Source organism: Stomoxys calcitrans, chromosome 3 (assembly GCF_963082655.1).
Source record: "Stomoxys calcitrans chromosome 3, idStoCalc2.1, whole genome shotgun sequence".
NCBI classification, from domain to species: Eukaryota; Metazoa; Arthropoda; class Insecta; order Diptera; family Muscidae; genus Stomoxys; species Stomoxys calcitrans.
The window spans coordinates 87,902,603-87,921,197 of NC_081554.1; the positions used below are offsets into that span (position 1 = coordinate 87,902,603).

At 38.1% G+C, this 18,595-nt stretch overlaps 1 protein-coding gene across 1 annotated transcript; it reads right to left on the bottom strand.

Annotated features, from left to right (window-relative positions):
• Positions 1 to 11,828: 11,828 nt before the first annotated feature.
• On the bottom strand, positions 11,829 to 17,240 carry LOC106096089 (trypsin-1). Its single transcript, XM_013263648.2, is given in 7 exon segments — positions 11,829 to 11,963; positions 12,035 to 12,073; positions 12,076 to 12,108; positions 12,111 to 12,198; positions 12,201 to 12,416; positions 16,670 to 16,911; positions 17,033 to 17,240. Coding segments are annotated over 7 exon segments (948 nt in total). The 3' UTR covers positions 11,829 to 11,841.
• Positions 17,241 to 18,595: the final 1,355 nt, after the last annotated feature.

An 18,595-nucleotide genomic window follows, 5' to 3' on the forward strand; every position in this document is an offset into this window, starting at 1 on the left:
GCCTTTTTACTTGTTGAAGACTGTGGCATGATTTCTACAGGCAGACGGACGGACATGGCTAGATTATCCTAGAATTTACATTGATCAAGAATATATATACTTTATAGGGTCGGAAACGCATATATCGATGTGTTGCAAACGGAATGGCAAAATGAATATACCCCCATCCTCCGGTGGTGGGTGTAAAAAGTAATGAATTTGTCAAATAGGGTATCGGTTTATATAAGAAGAATATCTATTAGTGGATCTATCGAGACATTAAAAGCACTCCCATTTCTCTCTTTCTATGCAACTGCCAATCTTAATTTATGGTGGCGTATTTTTTCAGTTTGGTTAAAATTACCGCCCTTTCACACATCCACATCTTAAATGAGTGATTGTGTGCTTCTCCAGGGATCCGAATTATTTATTTCAAATATTTGATTTTATTCTATTCCCTAAGCAAACAACAATTTTTAAAAATCGCAGGCTAAAGCGATTAATGCAATTGAGGAAGATTTTTTGAGCACATTTCGATCAGGAAATAAATAATGCATTTGTTATGCGATTAGACGCTCTGTTCCCCTTTTGCCTTCGTACTATTTGAAAAGGCGCAAATCCCTTTTTGCAATGCCCCAGAGGCAAATTGAAAATCGCTGTCTGTTGACTGCATGAATATGCGATGAAAACTTTCATCCAGCGGTGGGCATAATGTTAGAGGTACTTACTCACACCGTCATCATTTTCAATGTCAGATCCATCACCGACTCGCTGCCTGTTCGCCAAGTTAACTTCATCAGCAAAAGATGGACGCAAAAATGGCACGTTAGTCATTGAGTTGTGTCCAACGCAGGCAACTTGTTGCACTTCAAATTGTTATTGTTGTTGTTGTCGTCATTCTGTTTTGCGAATGACACACTTTGATCTTTGTTTGGCAAGTTTTAAAAGACAACAAGAAATTTTGCACATTGGGCCAAAGCAAATAAATGCAGCAAACAAAATCTTCGGGACTGATACTTCAACAAAGTGCAGACAAAACTTTTTATCTTACACAACCTGAATTGCAAATATACCAATAACATTAAGGTGGGTCAATTTTTTTGATCTACAAAAAAAAAACACCATGCGAATCTTCAAAGAATTTTTAGGGAATTGCATACGTACAACTGGGTCTAAAGTCAAAATCGAGCTTCCGGCTCTTAAAGACAAAGGCCGTCCATAACTAATTTATCTTCTACGCCTAAACAAAACTGCAGAATAATCCTTAGCTTTTTCCTGTTTTTCCATGTTTTCTTTTTGTATCGTTTGACCGTCTGTTTAGTTTTTGCAATCAAGGTGGAGGTGCATTTGTATCCCAATCATCATAAATTTTGCCACACTCCATTTCTATAGCCTAAAGGAAAACCCTATGGCAAAATTCGATTCCGATTGAAATATTGCTTCCATACACACATATCGCCGATTAACAAATAAAAAAAAGATGCAGTAGAGCTGGCAAACTATCGATATACGCAACATTCGACAATTTGTATTTCTAATAATAAATATGGATAGTATCGATACTATCGATAATATCCCAGCACATATATTTCGAACGATAATGATATACAGAAGCAATATCAATGCAGTGACTGAATATAACTAAATTGAATAAAGTCAGTTAGTAGTTATGAGAGAAATCATTGTACACAATTTCATACCAATCGAAGAAAATTGCGCCCTCTATAGGCGCGATGTATATTAATGCATACATTCAGCGTCGGATCGCTTATATTTGTTCAATTTTGCCAAAAAAAAAATAGTTTTGCCGATAGTATCGATAGGAAAAATACCAAACGATATTCAGACAAAAAATAAAAGATCAATAGTGCCACTTTTGAATCGAAAATTTCTGATTTTCTTACTTGGATTTGAACCAAGACGTTCAGCTTCAAAGACGAATATGCTTACCTCTGATCCACGGTGAACTCTAATTCAAACCAAAGCACAGTTCCTAATTTCAGTAAAATCGGGTTGTCAAAACGCCTTTTAAGGGACGAAAACCTAAATGGAGAAATCGGTCCATATGACAGTTAAATCAAAATATTGTCCAATCTGGAGCATACTTAGAACAGATCATAGCGAATATTAATCCGCCCCATTCCACTATGGGCATATAATTTTAGCCATTTATCGACTTGTTGTGCGCTCTAAATACTAAAAAATAACCTCGAAAAGAAAAATTAAGTTAGGAATTCTGTGCTTCTTAGAAAGTCGTTAATTGTTTTCCATACCACTTCCCTAAGTTGCTTCTAGTTTGGTATTGTGTTCCCACAAAATGCCGGTGTCTGTTAGACGCGAAAGTCGGACAATGACATAGGAAATGCCCCAACGTCTCTTTATCTTCCCCGCATATCCTACACATGCTATCATTTAGCACACCGATTTTGCATAAGTGAGCTCGTAGTCCTATGTGTCGCGTTATGACACCCAAAACTATACTGACTTCCCTTTTAACTCCTTTCAGCAATATCCTCCTCGCCTTACGATCCGGATCTCGCCATAGGATTCGTCATCCTACCGACTGTTTCACAGTTCCACGTTCGTCGCCCATGCCCTTAGCTCGGACTGCGTCGCCGCCAAAGGCTTCAGGTTAATTGACGGAAGTCCTCTGGCCGTCACTGCCAAATCGTCTGCCCTTTCATTTCCTCTTAATCCGCTGTGGCCCCGCATCCAAACGACGCGAATCGTGCCATCCTCAGAGAAGGGGTTAATCTCCTTCTTACACTCCAAAACTGTTTGTGATCTTATCGTCTTGGTTTTTATTGCCTTATGACCAGCTAGGAGGACTGCGACTTCCAATGGGTCGGATACCTAGAATAGTGTCCTGTGCCCTAGTTGGCGTGGTCCTTATTGCTCCTCCTATGCCAAGAGAAAATGTTCTCTGAACCTGTTGTATTCCTTACGTCGCACTTTTTCTCCATAGCAGTCTATCAAACTACTTGGGCGTAAGTAAGTATTGGACGAATCACGCTCCCGTAGAACCAGTGATCCATCCTTGGATTCAGGATCCAGTCTACAAAGTGCCCAACCTTTGAGAAAGTTAGCGTGCGTTTGACAGACGGACGGACAAGGCTTAATCAACTTTAAATGACAAGACAAGCAAGAATATACATATTTTGTTGGGTCTCAGATCAATATTTCCATGTTTTACAAACAGGATGACGAAATTGATGGAGGGTATAATTAATAGAATATTCGCATGAATGTATTGTACGATCATTCATTAGGCAGTGAGAATATTCATGCCACACGCTCTGTGCAGAAAATCAACAAAAAAACCAGTAAGATTTTCATACGATGGTACGAAAATTGTGGTTTCTACAGCCTTAATAGGTCCAATCGGATGAAAGTTGTATATTGGAATCTGAACCGATTTAGATGACATTTTTCACACTTATTAAGACATTATACGAAACATCTCATGCTAAATTTGGTAAAGATCGGACCAAAATTTTGGCTCCTACAGCTTTAAAAGGTCATATCGAAAGAAAGATATATTTGGGCGCTATGTCTAAATCTGAACCGACTCGGACGTAAAAAAAAACACTTTGTGCCAAATTTTGTAAAGATCGGACCAAAATTATGGCTTCTACAGCTTAAAAGGGCACATCGGGCTAAATCGTATCACGAAGTGATTATAAGCCTATCCGTATACTCATCGATGGGTCTAGCTCTTCTCCTTCTTAGAGCTGCAAACAATTGCACAAATCTATAATACCCTGTACCACAGTGGTGGTGTAGGGTATAATTACCCTACATGGTAAACGTACCCTCATTACACCAACATGTCTAGGCATTGTGAAATACCTGAAGATATCAGGCTGGATAAAGTGGGTTTAAAAGAGATGTTATTTAAGTCGTATTTGTATGCTAAATCTTGCAGTTTGGTGCTTAAAGTCTTAATGATACTTGCCTTGACCACTGTGCCATGCAGATTGGGAACAAAACATAGTCTCCCTGAATCTGATTTGAAAAACTTCCTACTCGACAGACCAAATCTTTGTGATCTTTGTGTTTTAGCCAACTTTGATGCATTGTTTGCATTTGTAATTTTCACACCTACTTCACCTATATGGTCATGGTTAGATAGCTGACAGTGTGAATTGCTCGTGCCATTTTGTTTTTGCTGCAGCCAAATGGCAACAAAAGGCTACGGACCATCTATGAACAACATGGCCCATCAAAGCACGAACAACAGCAACAACGACCATATTGAATACGACTGCGGTGCGGCGATTACACCAAAACTATTGTACAAGTGAAATGCTTTAGTAACGCTTTAGATTTTCCGCATTTTGAACATGCATAAGATGCACTTTTACAAATATCCCCAAATCTCTTTCACTCCATACATGGCAACGGAGTCGCTGATGCGGTGGCCCAAAGTAGCTGTCGCTCTGACTTTGCCACAAAAAAGGGAAGTTCTAAACCAAAAAGGACACTTTATTTGTCTTGCCAACCAAGGAACTTGACAAACTTCAAATGGTGTCTTTCTATCTTTTCGCTTTTGTTTCATGGCGATCCCAAAAAAAGAGACACAGAAAAAACACACAAAATCAAAAGCGATAAACTCACAGAAATGAAAATCTGGAATGAAACTCAAAAGAATTTGTCGTGACTTGATAATGATACTATGGTGAAAAGTTGACTTAAAACTAACACGTTTTATCTAGCAACAGTGATGATAGTTACCAAAAGGTTGTTTAGGAGTTTAACAAATGCGTGTTCTTTCAAAGTGTTGACCGAACAGCAACCGCAAAGAATACGTTGCCAATCCATTGGGCATAGCAAGATGGCGAGGGATGCTTCCCATGCAATAGAAGTACTTTTGAATGTCCTTGGATTGCAATTTGTTTCGGGAACATGTATACCATTCATCATTGAATGAAGCGGTGTCGATCAATTGGATTTCAATGACTTTTGTATAATTTTGATCATCTACATTCTGCTTAAATTATGTCGCTGAGTTCTCATTCAAGCTTTACTAAATTCGATCGAAAATCCATTTTTGATGGAAAGGATGTCCGGTATAAATTCCGTATATCCTCCAACTACTGTGGCATATGCTTTTAATTTCCAAAAAAATTCAAAATTTATTGGTGATAAAATAACAAAATTTGGTAGAAGTAAATATTATTTACTGGAGGACCAATGATTGAGGTAATCCAGAAAAACCTCCACCTTAGCGAGACTGCTACACACGCTCTAATGGAGAAAATCAGCAAGAGCAAGACTCATATTGCTTTAATTCAGAAGCCATGGACAACCCGGAACTAAGTTTCTGGACCTAACCATATCAACTTCCAATTATTCTATGCTAACACTGGTACTCGGCCGAGAACCTGTGTTATTTGTCATAAAATTTTGAATTATATATTTTCCCCAGAGTTGTCAACGTCGGATGCAACAGTGGTGAGACAGGGAGACTGTGGAGCATAGCTGGCATCACTTTATCTGCCTTTCGACTCTCCGACACCGCCACCCACGTCGGAGCTGCAACGGCTGGTGAGGAAAGCAAAACAGACAGGAAACGAGGTACTAATAGGGTGCGATGCGAATCTTACCACATTTCGTGGGGTAGTACCAACACTAATAAGCGGGGCCAAGCCCTGGCAGAGTTCTTGAATACTAACGACCTAATAACACTTAATACTAGTAACACCGCTACGGTTGTTACTAGGATTAGGGAGGAGGTATTAGATGTGATGATATGTTCGGAAAATCTAATCGATGAGGTTCACGATTGGAGAGTCTACATGGAACACTCTTTCTTTGACCATCGCTACATTAGGTTTAGAATAGCACGGCCAGCGCCGAATCCGATAACCTTCTGGAATAAGTTGAAAACCAACTGGACAAAATTTGGAAGGCTACTCAGAAGAAGACTTGGGCAAAATAATTAAGATTGTCCAAGCATAGAAGACATTGACGAAATGTCAACAGAATTACGACTGCACTGGCGGAGTCCTTTGAAGATAGTTGTCCCCTGGATGACCGGGGAGAAAAGAGGAAAGAGAAAGGGATAGAGATCCGCAGACTTTTTAACAGAGTACTTCGTAAAAAGGCGGAAGTGTATTGGGATGGGTATTACACACGGCTCAAGGAATAAAATAAAATTACCAAGCGGCAAAATGTGCCTCCTGAAAGCTTTTTTGCGAACAGGTCGAAACCGTTAATGACGCCGCCAAGCTAAAAAAGTTTCTCTAAAAAACCCATGCCCAAACTGAAACCACAGTAGACGACCTGGGAGTGAGAGCACAGACAATGGAGGACATGTTGAGGCTTTTGATGAAAACCCATTTTCCACAGGATACAACGGGGCTCACGGAGACACCGGAATCTTGGAATAATGACGTTGATCGAAGGTTTATAATTACGAAATTTATGGTGAAGGAATCCTTGAGGAGCATCAAACCATTTAAGTCACCCAGACCTGATGGATTTTGTATTGTAAGTAGCACGGAATTCCTAACCTAAAATTTTCTTTCTTTTTCTAAAGGTTACTTTGTAGTTTTTAAAGCGCACAACAAGCCGATTACTGGCTTAGGTGTATGTCCACAGTGGTTTGGGGCGGATTAATATATGCACCCTCTTTTCAACCTAACCTAGCCTATCCTAAATGTTAGAAGTATAAGGTTTTCCCACAAAAGGTGTTATTCTGAATCACCCGTTATTTCTGTCAACATCTGACTGTTTGGTGCCGTTCAAGGTCTTGCGGTGTTATTGGCCTTACTTTTTCGAAAATGAGGTTGGATCAAAAGTTACGATGAAAGGATTGCGCTATGGAGAGGTGATTACTGATTTTTTGGTAGGAGTTGGATGATATTGATCTGGACAACGATTACTTTCAACAATACGGTACTATGTGCCAACGTAACCATTGCTCTTTTGCGGGAACCATTGCTCTTTTGGAGTCACGTGAAAGATGAGGTGTACGTCAACAGCCTATCGTCCATTGAAGACCTCAGAAAAAGAATTCGTGAAGCTATCGAGGGCTTCAGGCAACCACTTTGCGATTCGCCGTCAGATATAGTTGGATGAAATAATATCTGATTAGTCAACATTTACCCGAATTCGCAACTATTTTACTGGAGTAATTGGTACCACTATTCCTAATAGAACACATTTCTAGAGATGGGCGATGGATAAATATCGAAAAGGTATTTACCCGGTATATTGTGTAAATAACCGCGTATTCCCATATATACCAAAAAGCTGGGTATTTATAATTTTGCAGATATATTGGCTATTTAAAACATGTTGCAACCATTTTTTGATGATTTCGTATTATTCTATACAAACCTGACCTTCTGATCTCATAAAATCGGACTGTAGTTATATAGCCGCTATATAGACCGATCACCCGACTTAAAGACTTGAGGCAATGAATTGATCATCTTTCATCCGATTTCGTTGAAATTTGGTACAGTGAGTTTTGGTAGATCCTTACCCACTCCTGTTAGATGTGGTCTAGATCATGTACGGTATGCGGCCATAAAACATATATTTTTTACACGATTTTGATTAAATTTGTCACAATGAGTTCTGGAATATGGTCCAGATAGCACCATATTTGGATATAGCTGCCACATAGACCTGTATCCCGATATATAGTATTGAGCCTATAAGAGAGAGAGTTAAAATTTGGGACAGTGAGTTTTGGTAGACATCAACATTTGTTTGTTGAATGTTGACAAGATCAGACCACATTTGGATATAGCTGCCATATAGACCGATTTACCGATATATGTAGGTTACTGAACACATAAAATGTACATTTCACATTTTTATACCCACCAACGAAGGATGGATATATTTTCGGCATATTTATTTTGTCATTCCGGCATATTTTTGTCATTTTGTCATATATTTTCGGCATATTTATTTTGTCATTCCGTTGCAATGCATCGAAATATCCATTTTCGACCTATTAAAGTATATATATTCTTGATCGTGGTAAACATGTAAGACGATCTAGCCATGTCCGTCCGCCTGTTTGTCCGTCCGACCGTCTGTCTGTTGAAATAACGCTACAGTCTTTTTTTTGTCCATAGCCAAGTTTAGTTTGAAAATGGGTTATATTGGACTATATTTTGATATTGGCCCCTTACCGATTTTAGGTCTTAGGCCCATAAAAGCCACATTTCTTATCCGATTATGTTGAAATTTGAGACAGTGAGTTGTGTAAGGCCACTCGACATCCTTCTTCAGTTTGGCCCAGATCAGTCCAGATTTGGATATAGCTGCCATATATTCCGATCTCTCGATATGAGATCTTGGACCTAAAAAAAGCCTATTTGGGACAGTGAGTTGTTTAAAGACCTTCGACATCCTTCTTGAAGATGGCTCAGATCGTTCCAGATTTGGATATAGCTGTCATATAGACCGATCTTTCGATTTAAGGTCCTGGCCCCATAACAGGCGCATTTATTATCCAATTTGGCTGAAATTTGACACAGTGACTTATGTTAGGCTTTTCGACATCTGTGTCCTTTATGGTTCAGATCGGTTTATATTTGGATATAGCTGCCAAAAAGACCAATATTGAACCAAAACTTAACAGTGGCTTAAATTTATTAGACCACTCAAGGTCCGCGCCGAATTCGGTCCGAACCGGACCATATTTCCATATAGCTGCTATGCATAAATATTGAATTTTTTATCGGATTATGATGAAAGGTATTTTACATATATTCCCTAGGAGGTGGGTATCTAAAGTTCGACTCGGGCCACCCTAATGCCTTTTTACACCCACCAGCATAGGATGGGGGTATACTAATCTAGTAATTCCGTTTGTGACACCCCGAAATATTGATCCGAGACCCCAAAAAGTATATATATTCTGGATCGTCTCGACATTCTGGTTCGAACTCCCGTATATAAAATGATCTCCCGATTTTACTTCTTGAGACCCTGGAAGCCGTAATTTTTGTCCGATTTGGCTAAAACTTTGCACAACGTGTTTTGTTATGACTTCCAACAACTGTGCCAAGTCCGAATGCATCCCTCTACGCTACCGTGACCTCCAGGCTATTTGGCTGCTCCTTTCAAATATTGTCAAATGTGGACCACATTGCCAGGAATGTGTAGAGGTCTTTCAAATCTAACAGCTGGAAATTTCGTCGCAATCGGATGAGAAATTCCCTTTTATTGGACATAATAATTTGTTTCGGGAGATCGGTCTGTATGACAGCTACATGTGGTCCGAACTGGACCACATGCGGGAAAAAGATGTAGAAGTCTAGCAAAACTAACTAAGCCTAATTTCATCGAAATCGGATGAATAATGGGCAATTTATTGCCTCAAGACTTTAATATATAATTATATTTCGATATAATGAGATCAGAAGGTGTGGTTTATATGCAAAGAATAAGATATTATAAAACAAGTTAAATCCTGTTAAGTATGGCGTTGCCGAATTTTTGATACCCACCACCATGGATATATTTATTATCCTATTTTATTATAACTCCACTACCATATCTATACTTAAATCTTAATAGGGGCTGGTCAGGGTGATTCAGGTAGCTCTTATACGAATCACAGTTTCAGCGAAATCGGGCAATTAATTCGCTTTTTATGTTATTAAGACCCTAAATTGAATAATCGATCTATGTGGTAGCTATATCTCAATATAGTCTGACCTGGATCACATTCTGATCGGATGCTTAATACAAGTCACCGTGTCATATTCCAACGAAATCGGATCACAAATGTAGCTTTTATAGGCTTCAGACCCTTAAACGGCTGTTTGGGCCATATGACAGCTATATACAAATATGGTCCGATTTGGCCGTTCAAGAACTTAACCTGCATGCAGCAAAAATGATGTATCTGTGCCGAAATTCAGCTGTAGCGTGATTACCATAGACGGACGGACATCGGTAAATAACGTTAGAATTTTAAGACGATCCGAAATATATCTACTTTATAGGGTTAGAGATGAATATTTCGATGTGTGGCAAACGGAATGACTAAATGAATATACCCCCCATCCTATGGTGGTGTTTATACCCACCACCATGGTACAAAATATTTTCAGTTACAAAAATATCTGAAAATTTTTAAATACCCGAAAAAGATATTTACTGGGAAAATACCCAATAAATAACCACGCGTTGGGAATTTAGCCGCTAGAATCCCATCTCTATCCATTAGACATTATTTAAAGTTTAGTCAAGCTGTTGGTCATTTCTCTTCGTCATCTGTTTCTAAGGTGTGTGCGCGCTGGCAAATCACTTGGGTTTGTACGTTGGTGCATCTGCTTTTGTATGGCTCTTTTATCCCTTCATATTACCCGCGGGAGTTTTTTGTATTTATATCTAGACTTCATTCGCTACTCTTTGTATGTCCATCCGAAGCCGTAATACAAAGGTTTTTGTTTTTTCTTTAAAGATTGCTTTTCAATTCAGCTATCACGACTAGGCTTGCTTTGAAAATCAAAGCCAGAAAGACTTAAAAATTCAAGTATCGAGAGGAAAAAAGAAAAACTTGCAAATTATGGTGATTTCAGCATGAAAAATGACCACTTGGTTGAGGTGATAATGAATTGGGAAAACCTTAAGGTATCTATCTACTTGTCCAAAATGATAGACAGCTGTGTGAGCTTATTAGAAGGCCACAATGCCTATATCAATAGACGTAACAAGAAGAAACTGTCCGATCTATTTTAAATCTAAGAAAGACGTGTGCAACAATGTAAGAACATGCTGATTAATGAACTATCCTTTAAGGGCAGTGGATTTTGATGGGTTTATCAAGATTGCGTGCAGACGTGGTCACTTTTCTAGGAAAGTTGTGTGTATTAATAGTAAAAACGTTCTAAGTTCAGCAGGGCCGAATCTTGGGAACCCAACACCATGGATTGTGCTAAAAGTTTGCACAAATAAACTTGGTTTAAGGGCATATGGACCGACGTGCCGATTTAAGATTTTTGGGCCCGTAAAAACCGCATTTTTTATGCCATTTCGTCGAAATTTGACACGAGTGATCTGTGTAAGGCCCTTTCGGTTTGATAAAGCTGCCATATCGATCTCTCGATTTAAGTTTTAAGGCCCATAAATTTCGCAAATATTACCCGATTTCGCAAATTTTGCAATTGTGTTGAGGGACCACATCCGGGCTAGGTATGCTACAGATCTAAAAGTATACCCGATTAAGGTCTATACCTGATGACGGCGAAATTTAAAACAGTCTGTAATACCAGACCCCTTGTTATTTGTTTGGCCCAGATTTGACCATAATTGGGTATGCAAATCGATCTCCCGATCTTTATCTTTGATACACATATTACCGATTTTGATGCAGGTAGGACGATATTTGGATGTAGCTGCCATATAGACCCATCTCAAAATTTGATGAGGACTATTTACCCATAAAAATCTAGTTTATAATCCGATTTTGCTGTTATTTATAATAGTCCATTGTGTTAAACTTCTGAAAATGTGTGCAGGTTATGGTTCAGGTCGAATGATATTTCCATTTATATATGAATTTTTCTCCGAGCTTAACGAAATTCGGTTGTGGGTATCCAAAGTTCGTCCCGGCAAAGTGGTAAGAAAGTCCCATGTTGGAGTGTTTGAAACTATTCTCTCCAGTTCTGTCCAGGCAATTTTTTTCAATTTCAATTTCAAAATTTATTCAATATTTTCAGTTGATGTAAGCAAACTCTTCGCCTTATAAAGGTATCAATGGTCATGAATTTATTCTGGGCAAATTGTGATATGGAAATAAATAGTTTTCAATAAATTAAAATGGCAATTTGATTTAAATTTAAGCGAGTCTTTTAAAAGTTCTAGTAATAATATTTGCCAAAATGTTTAACCACTGCAATAACAGCCATCTTTGGTATTGGATTGAATCCAATCCAAGAACTTGGTAACACGAGCATAAACACCAGGAGCACCGGGTTGAGCACAACCAAAGCCAAAGGAAACAACGCCTGGAAGCAGACATAAAAGAAAGCCATGAGATAACGGCAATTATATGAAACCACTTGACTTGAAAACTTACCAGCCAATTTATAGCGACCTTCGTTAACAATCAATGGACACCACTGTCACCTTGACAGGCATCTTTGCCACCTGTTTCACCAAGCCAGCACACAGCATCACATCTTGAATCTTATTCTTGTATCGGGTGTTGCGACACTCTTGATTTGTGATAATTGGAACAGTTCCTGCTCTTGCAGGTAGTTGGATGTAGTGCCGCCCTCCTTGAGCAGACCCCAGCCAGCAACAATGGCATCTTTTCCGTCGAAGTTTTGATTGGTGCTAGGCAAACAAACTGGACGAATTTTGTCACTGAATGGCACAGGTGATTCCAATTGCAATAAAGCAACATCATTGGCAATGGTATTGGGATTGTATTGGGGATGAACAATGGTACGGCTAACCTGAAAAAAAAGAGAAGCAATAAGAGATTTTGTAAAATGATCTCGTGATGAAGTTCATGTAAATATGAGGAAGTGAAATCAACAAGACAAATTAGCTTTTATCGTTTGCTATGCTAGAAAACAGAGAATAAAACGATTACTTTTAACGAATCACTGCCATAGTCTGAGATATAGCAGGGAATTGCAATTTCCGGCAAGTTTGTGTCTTAAGTCTTTCGTTTTCTTTAACATCTAACATTTCACAATGGGCGCTGGCATTGTGGACAGAGATTGAATTTAGCTTAAATAAATTCCAAGTTTATGATGTAAGGAGTAAATGAGAATTTTCAATTCATATAATGTTTATGTACATATATACTTCTTTAATTTTCGTATATAGCTTCGTAGTGTGGAAAGTAGTCCCTCGGAAAAATAGGGTACTAAGTTTTTCGATAGGAAGGTCAGCATGTGCGCCGAAAACCTAAGTTCAAATCCCTGCGGGAACATCAGAAAATCAGGTGGTTATCCACTTACTAGTGCTGGCTTCATTTGTTGAGGTATCCTGCCATGTTAAGAGTTCTCTACCAAGCAATGTCGCTATGCGGCATGTCTTGTGAACTCGGCATAAAAAACTTAAACTTTAATCGGACTGCACTCATTGATAGAGAGAAGTACCCTATATTACTTAATGAAATGTAAATGGGAAGTTTTGATATCGAACGGGGCCAGATCGATATTGATGAGCTTTAATCGGACTGCACTCAGTAAGAGAGGTGCCCACCATTCTTTAATGAATGTTCATGAAAAATGTTCGATATCGAAAAGAATTAAATCGAAATTTAATTTCGCAATCTTTCCGTGGTCAAACAATCCGGGAGAACGTCGCGCCTCAAATACACCAAAATGACTTGTCAACTGATTACAACAAAATGGTATAAAAAATTGACGCCAAGTGTCTGGCGGGGCCCATTGTTCAGAAATTAGCATTTCCCCGTATGATGCCAAACGCCTGGGTTAAAATCCCGGCTTGGACATTAGACAAATTTTTCAGGAGTGGTTATCTTCTTCCTCCTTAGTGGGATGTTCATAGGATAATCTGTTTGAATGTCTGGCAATTCGCACCAACAATAAAATGAGCTTGTAGGCCGATCGTTCGATATGGGACTCATATGAAAGGTGTTTGTAAGTAGAGTACAAGTAAATGAAATTTTCGGGGGCCACCACCGAAAATAATACCAATGGTAAATACAGACTGATCGGGAAAATATTTTACTCAAATAAAAGGTCTTCAAGAGAAGAGTTCAAATTTGCTCCTCTAATTTGGGCTAAAGTTGGCATAGGAACCCTTTTATGACAAATACGGGAAATCAGGAAATAAATTTCAGCGTTGGTTATCACCTCTGAGGTCAGCAGACGAACATCTCAAGGAGGTGTACTATCTCGTCAAATACAAATGCAAATTTTGCCCATGAACATTCTACTAAGGAACGGGGGCAAACTTCTCACATATCAATGAGTGCAGTCCGATTCAAGTTTAAGCTCAATGATAAAGGGCCTCCCTTTTATAGCCGAGTCCGAACAGCGTGCCGCAGTGCGACACCTCTTTGAAGAGAAGTTTTACATGGCACAGTACCTCACAAATGTTGCCTGCATTAGGAGGGGAAAACCCTGCATGCTACGGTGGCCTTCTATCTCCTCTACCTTTGAATATAGCCATTAACAATGTTATTGTCCCTGAAAAAAAAAGGTGTAAAAGTGGTCACGTATGCTGATGGCGTGGCAATCTTAGAGATATACTTCAGGAAGCTCTACATGTGACAACAAAGTGGGCTACCGAAAGTGGTCTAGGTGTAAATCCGTGCACCACAGAAGTACTTCTTTTTAGCAGGAGATACAAGTTACCTACAATGGCACCTATCTCTTTGGGGGGAGACCTGGGTCTTTTGCTAGACAGGAAATTGAACTTCCAATCTAACATTTTGGAAAGGAAAAGAATGGCAACTCTTTCTCTGTTCACCTGGAAGAGACCTATTGGCAAAAGTTGGAGGTTTAAGCCGCGTGTCATGCACTGGGTATATACTGCAGTTGTCAGACCTATTGGGTTGCCCAAAAAGTAATTGCGGATTTGCGATTACATGTAGGCTAAGTCTTCAGGATCAGGACCAAAGGGCAACGGATGATAGATTGTAGCCACAATCGAGATCAGGCCACATAATTTTGGAATATGGGGGATGATCTAGACTGGAAGAGGTCTACCGCTTAACTGTCGCTGGCTAGAATGGGGGGCTCACTTATTGCGTCCGTCATGACTGGTCACTGTCTGATCGGAAAACATGATGACAGACTGAAGGTTGCCAGTAACGACTTTTACAGAAGCTGTGAGGACTTCGAGGAAGAAGAGATTATAGATAATCTGATGTGTGTATGTCCCGCACTAGCAGTCAGAAGGAGTTCTACTTTAGGTTCTCATTTCTTTGAAAACTTGTTTGATTTAGAGAATGTGAACATTCAAAAAAGTGTTGGGCTTTTTAAAGCGATCACAGGTAGGAACTGAAGGCAGGTCTCCAATATATTTTTCCCTAAAGACTAAATGTCAATGAAATTTTTTCTAGGAAAAAATTTACAGGTGATTTATGGAAATTTTCTAAAAATTTTTAAGGCAAAATTTCAATGAAGTATTCTCTGAAGACAAAATTTCAATAAAATATTCTCTAAAGACAAATTTTTTTTTTTGAAATTTTCTCAAAAGACATTATTATTTTGAAATTTTCTCTAAAGGCAAAATTTTAATAAAATTTTCTCTTAAGAAAAATTTCAATGAAATTTTCTATAAGACAAAATTTTAATAAAATTTTTTCTAAAGACAAAATTTAATGAAATTTTCTCTAAAGACAAAATTTCAATGAAATTTTCTCTAAATACAAAATTTCAATGAAATTTTCTTTTATAACAAAATTTCAATGAAATTTTCTTATATGGCAAAATTTTAATGAAATTTTCTCTAAAGACAAAATCTCAATGAAATTTCTTTAAAAACAAAATTTCAATGAATTTAAATTTCTAAGGCAAAATTTCAATGAAATATTCTTTAAGGACAAAATCTCAATGAAATTTTCTCTAAAGACAAAATCTCAATAAAATTTTCTCTAAAGACAAAATTTCAATGAAATTTTCTCTAAAGACAAAATTTCAATGAAATTTTCTCTAAAGACAAAATCTCAATGAAATTTCTTTAAAAACAAAATTTCAATGAAATTTCTTTAAAAACAAAATTTCAATGAAGTTTTCTAAAAAGACAAAACTTCAGTGACATTTTCTCTAAAAACAAAATTTCAGTGACATTTTTCCAAAAAATTTATTTAAAATTATTTTAATAAAATTTTTCCTAAAAATTCCTGTAACATTTTCCCTAGACTAAATTTCAAAAATTTTTTCTAAAGACAAAATTTCAGTTAAATTTTACCCAAAAACAAAGAATACTAAATTTCAACAAAATGGTCTCCAAAATAAGATTTTCTTAAGAAACAAAATTTTCATGACATTTTTCTCTAAGAGCCAAAAAAAAAATTTTGGGATGTCAGCTCCTGTCTATGTTCCGTTTTGAATTCGATGCATGCTCGCGCATAACTGAGTCTCAGATTGCCTTTCACCAATTCTGCCACTAATTACTGATAAGTTCTTCACGATAGGTTAGGTTAGGTTGAAATGAGGGTGCGGGTATAAATCCGCCCCATGCCACTATGGACAACACCTAAGCCAGTAATCGGCATGTTGTGCGCTCTTAATACAAAAAAAAAAGATACCTCGACAAAGAAAATCTAGGTTAGGATCTTCACGATATACAATACATTTCCAAAATCAAATGGAATGACGACTTTATATGGCCTCTAAATCCAAATTAAGTCCGAAATGGCTGAAAATATCGCATAATTTTACACTCTTCCTCTTAAACTTCAGTACAGTACTCCGATATAAACTCCCACACCTGTCTTCTTCTCAAGACTTAAAGCTGTTGTGTAGCAAATGTAAAACCAGCAGAGTAACCCACTGTGTCCCTTCATCAACTTGAGTACATTTGTACCCATTTTTTTTTTTTTTTTTGTTGAGAAGGAGTTGGAGGCCCACTAAACATCGTTTAACAAATGTTCAGCAACTAATTTTTTAATAGCCTCCGTCCATTCTAAGCACTATGGCTGCTCTGGCTGGCCGGCTGAGTGACTGACTTAGGGACGCCTCAAATATTTATGTTGGTTGCCTTAAATGTAGTTTCTCACCTTTCTTGTAATGCCAGGATCGGAAGATGATCTGTCCAATTGCAACAAACGTATTGTTATTTGGTCACGATTATTGTGGACACAATGTGCAGCAGTCAGCACGTAACGATCATTAATCAAAGAACCACCGCAGAAGAGTCGCAAATAATGGCGACCCTTGACCAGCTGGGCTGTCCAGGGATATTTGTTTTGGCGCACCTGTGTGCCGCCAACGATGCGATTGGAATTTGGTGTACCACAGACTGTGAAGGGGAGAAACGAAGAAGCAGAACAACAAAATCCAAATGAGACACAATGACATTAAATGGACAATTTAATTTACAAATGGGTGAAAAGGATTAAAAAAGGTATAAAACAACTTACAGCATTTCGCTTTGCAGTCATTGCGGGTGGGACGGCCTTTTCGTCCTCGGGTATCCTCGACACTGCCATAGCTGTTCAAAATACCACCGTAATCTTCTGCCACGGTGTTATCATTGCGCTGCACCAAATCGTAGCCGGGCTGTTGGTAGACATATTGTCCTTGAGCGGACACCCACATTAGGGCACAGATAGCCACAAATTTTATCATTATTTCACTTCACTCGTTATCCTTGGCTTGCGAAATGCTCTACTGCGTTTTCGCCCAACTGAGCTCTTTCACTGGCTCAGCTGAAATGTTTGAAGTGGAAAAAGTTTTGCGTCTTCTTATAGTTTAAAAATTTATTGGATTCCCATATTTTTTATGACCCTTTCGGCAGTAAAATCAAAATTTCAACAAAAAAACAAAAACACAAAGCATTTCTTTTCGGCATTATGATTTGGGTATTCTTAGCTTTCTTTGTGTCTTTTACTGTATTTTTGGTTACATCAAAAGATTCAAAACAACAACGCAACAACAAAATAATGCCCATCGAAATTCAATCAACCGACACTGCATTCACACGATGATCTGGTTTCCATCTTCCAATTTGTATTGTCTCTTCAGTTCATCTTCTTCCTCCTTGTGAAGTGCTATAAAATGCTAATGAAATTTTGTGCGGCCATTGGTACATTTGTTTTTGATTGGGTTTTAGCCAAACGCTGTTAACTACAAACGTAACCTAATTTACATTTCAACGACAGAAGAGGGTTTTTATCACTGTCGTGTCGAGGGGTTTATTGGACCATTGTTTGTTTGTTTTATTAAGCGATTTATGCTACTTTTTATATAATTAAAAATAAAAATCATTTGTATGAATTGATAATTTGCAGATTTCTGGCTTCCAGCGTCGGAAGCACCAAGATGTGTCCAACAAATTGGATTTTGGCAACAACTTGATGAAGTGCTTTATTTCATAAGCAAAACATCATACATAACGAATATATGTTGCAGGTAAAAGTTAAAAAAATCAAAATTGGATTATGACTTAAATGCCCAACATATAACACTTCTCAATGGGCTCAAAAGTTTTTTTGGGAGAAAAAAAAAAATAAAACAATTGTTAATATCCACCCTATTAGTTTAGTATGCGGTTAAACACTTTTCTGCGCATATTTTCATAATGGGTCAATCAACCTATTTGACTCATTTTCGGAAAGAAAAGCGCAACCTAGACTTGAACTCAAATTTTAATGTCATATTCGTAATGTACTCCCAAATACCTTTCATTTGAGTTCCATATAGACATGGTCGGCTTATATGCCCATTTGGGGGTACTTGGGGGTGGGGCGACCTTCCATTACTTGGACCTAATTTGTATGCCATATTTGTAATCTACTGTCGAATACTCTTCATTTGAGGCCCATATTGACATGAACGTCGAATATATCTTTTTAGAGGAGTTTTTGGATTGGGGAGGCCCGCTGGGTACTTGGACCCAAATTTTAATACGATATTCGCTTTCTAGTCTCCAATACCTTTCATTTGATACCCATATTGTGCCTATCGGTTTACTTATGGGTTTG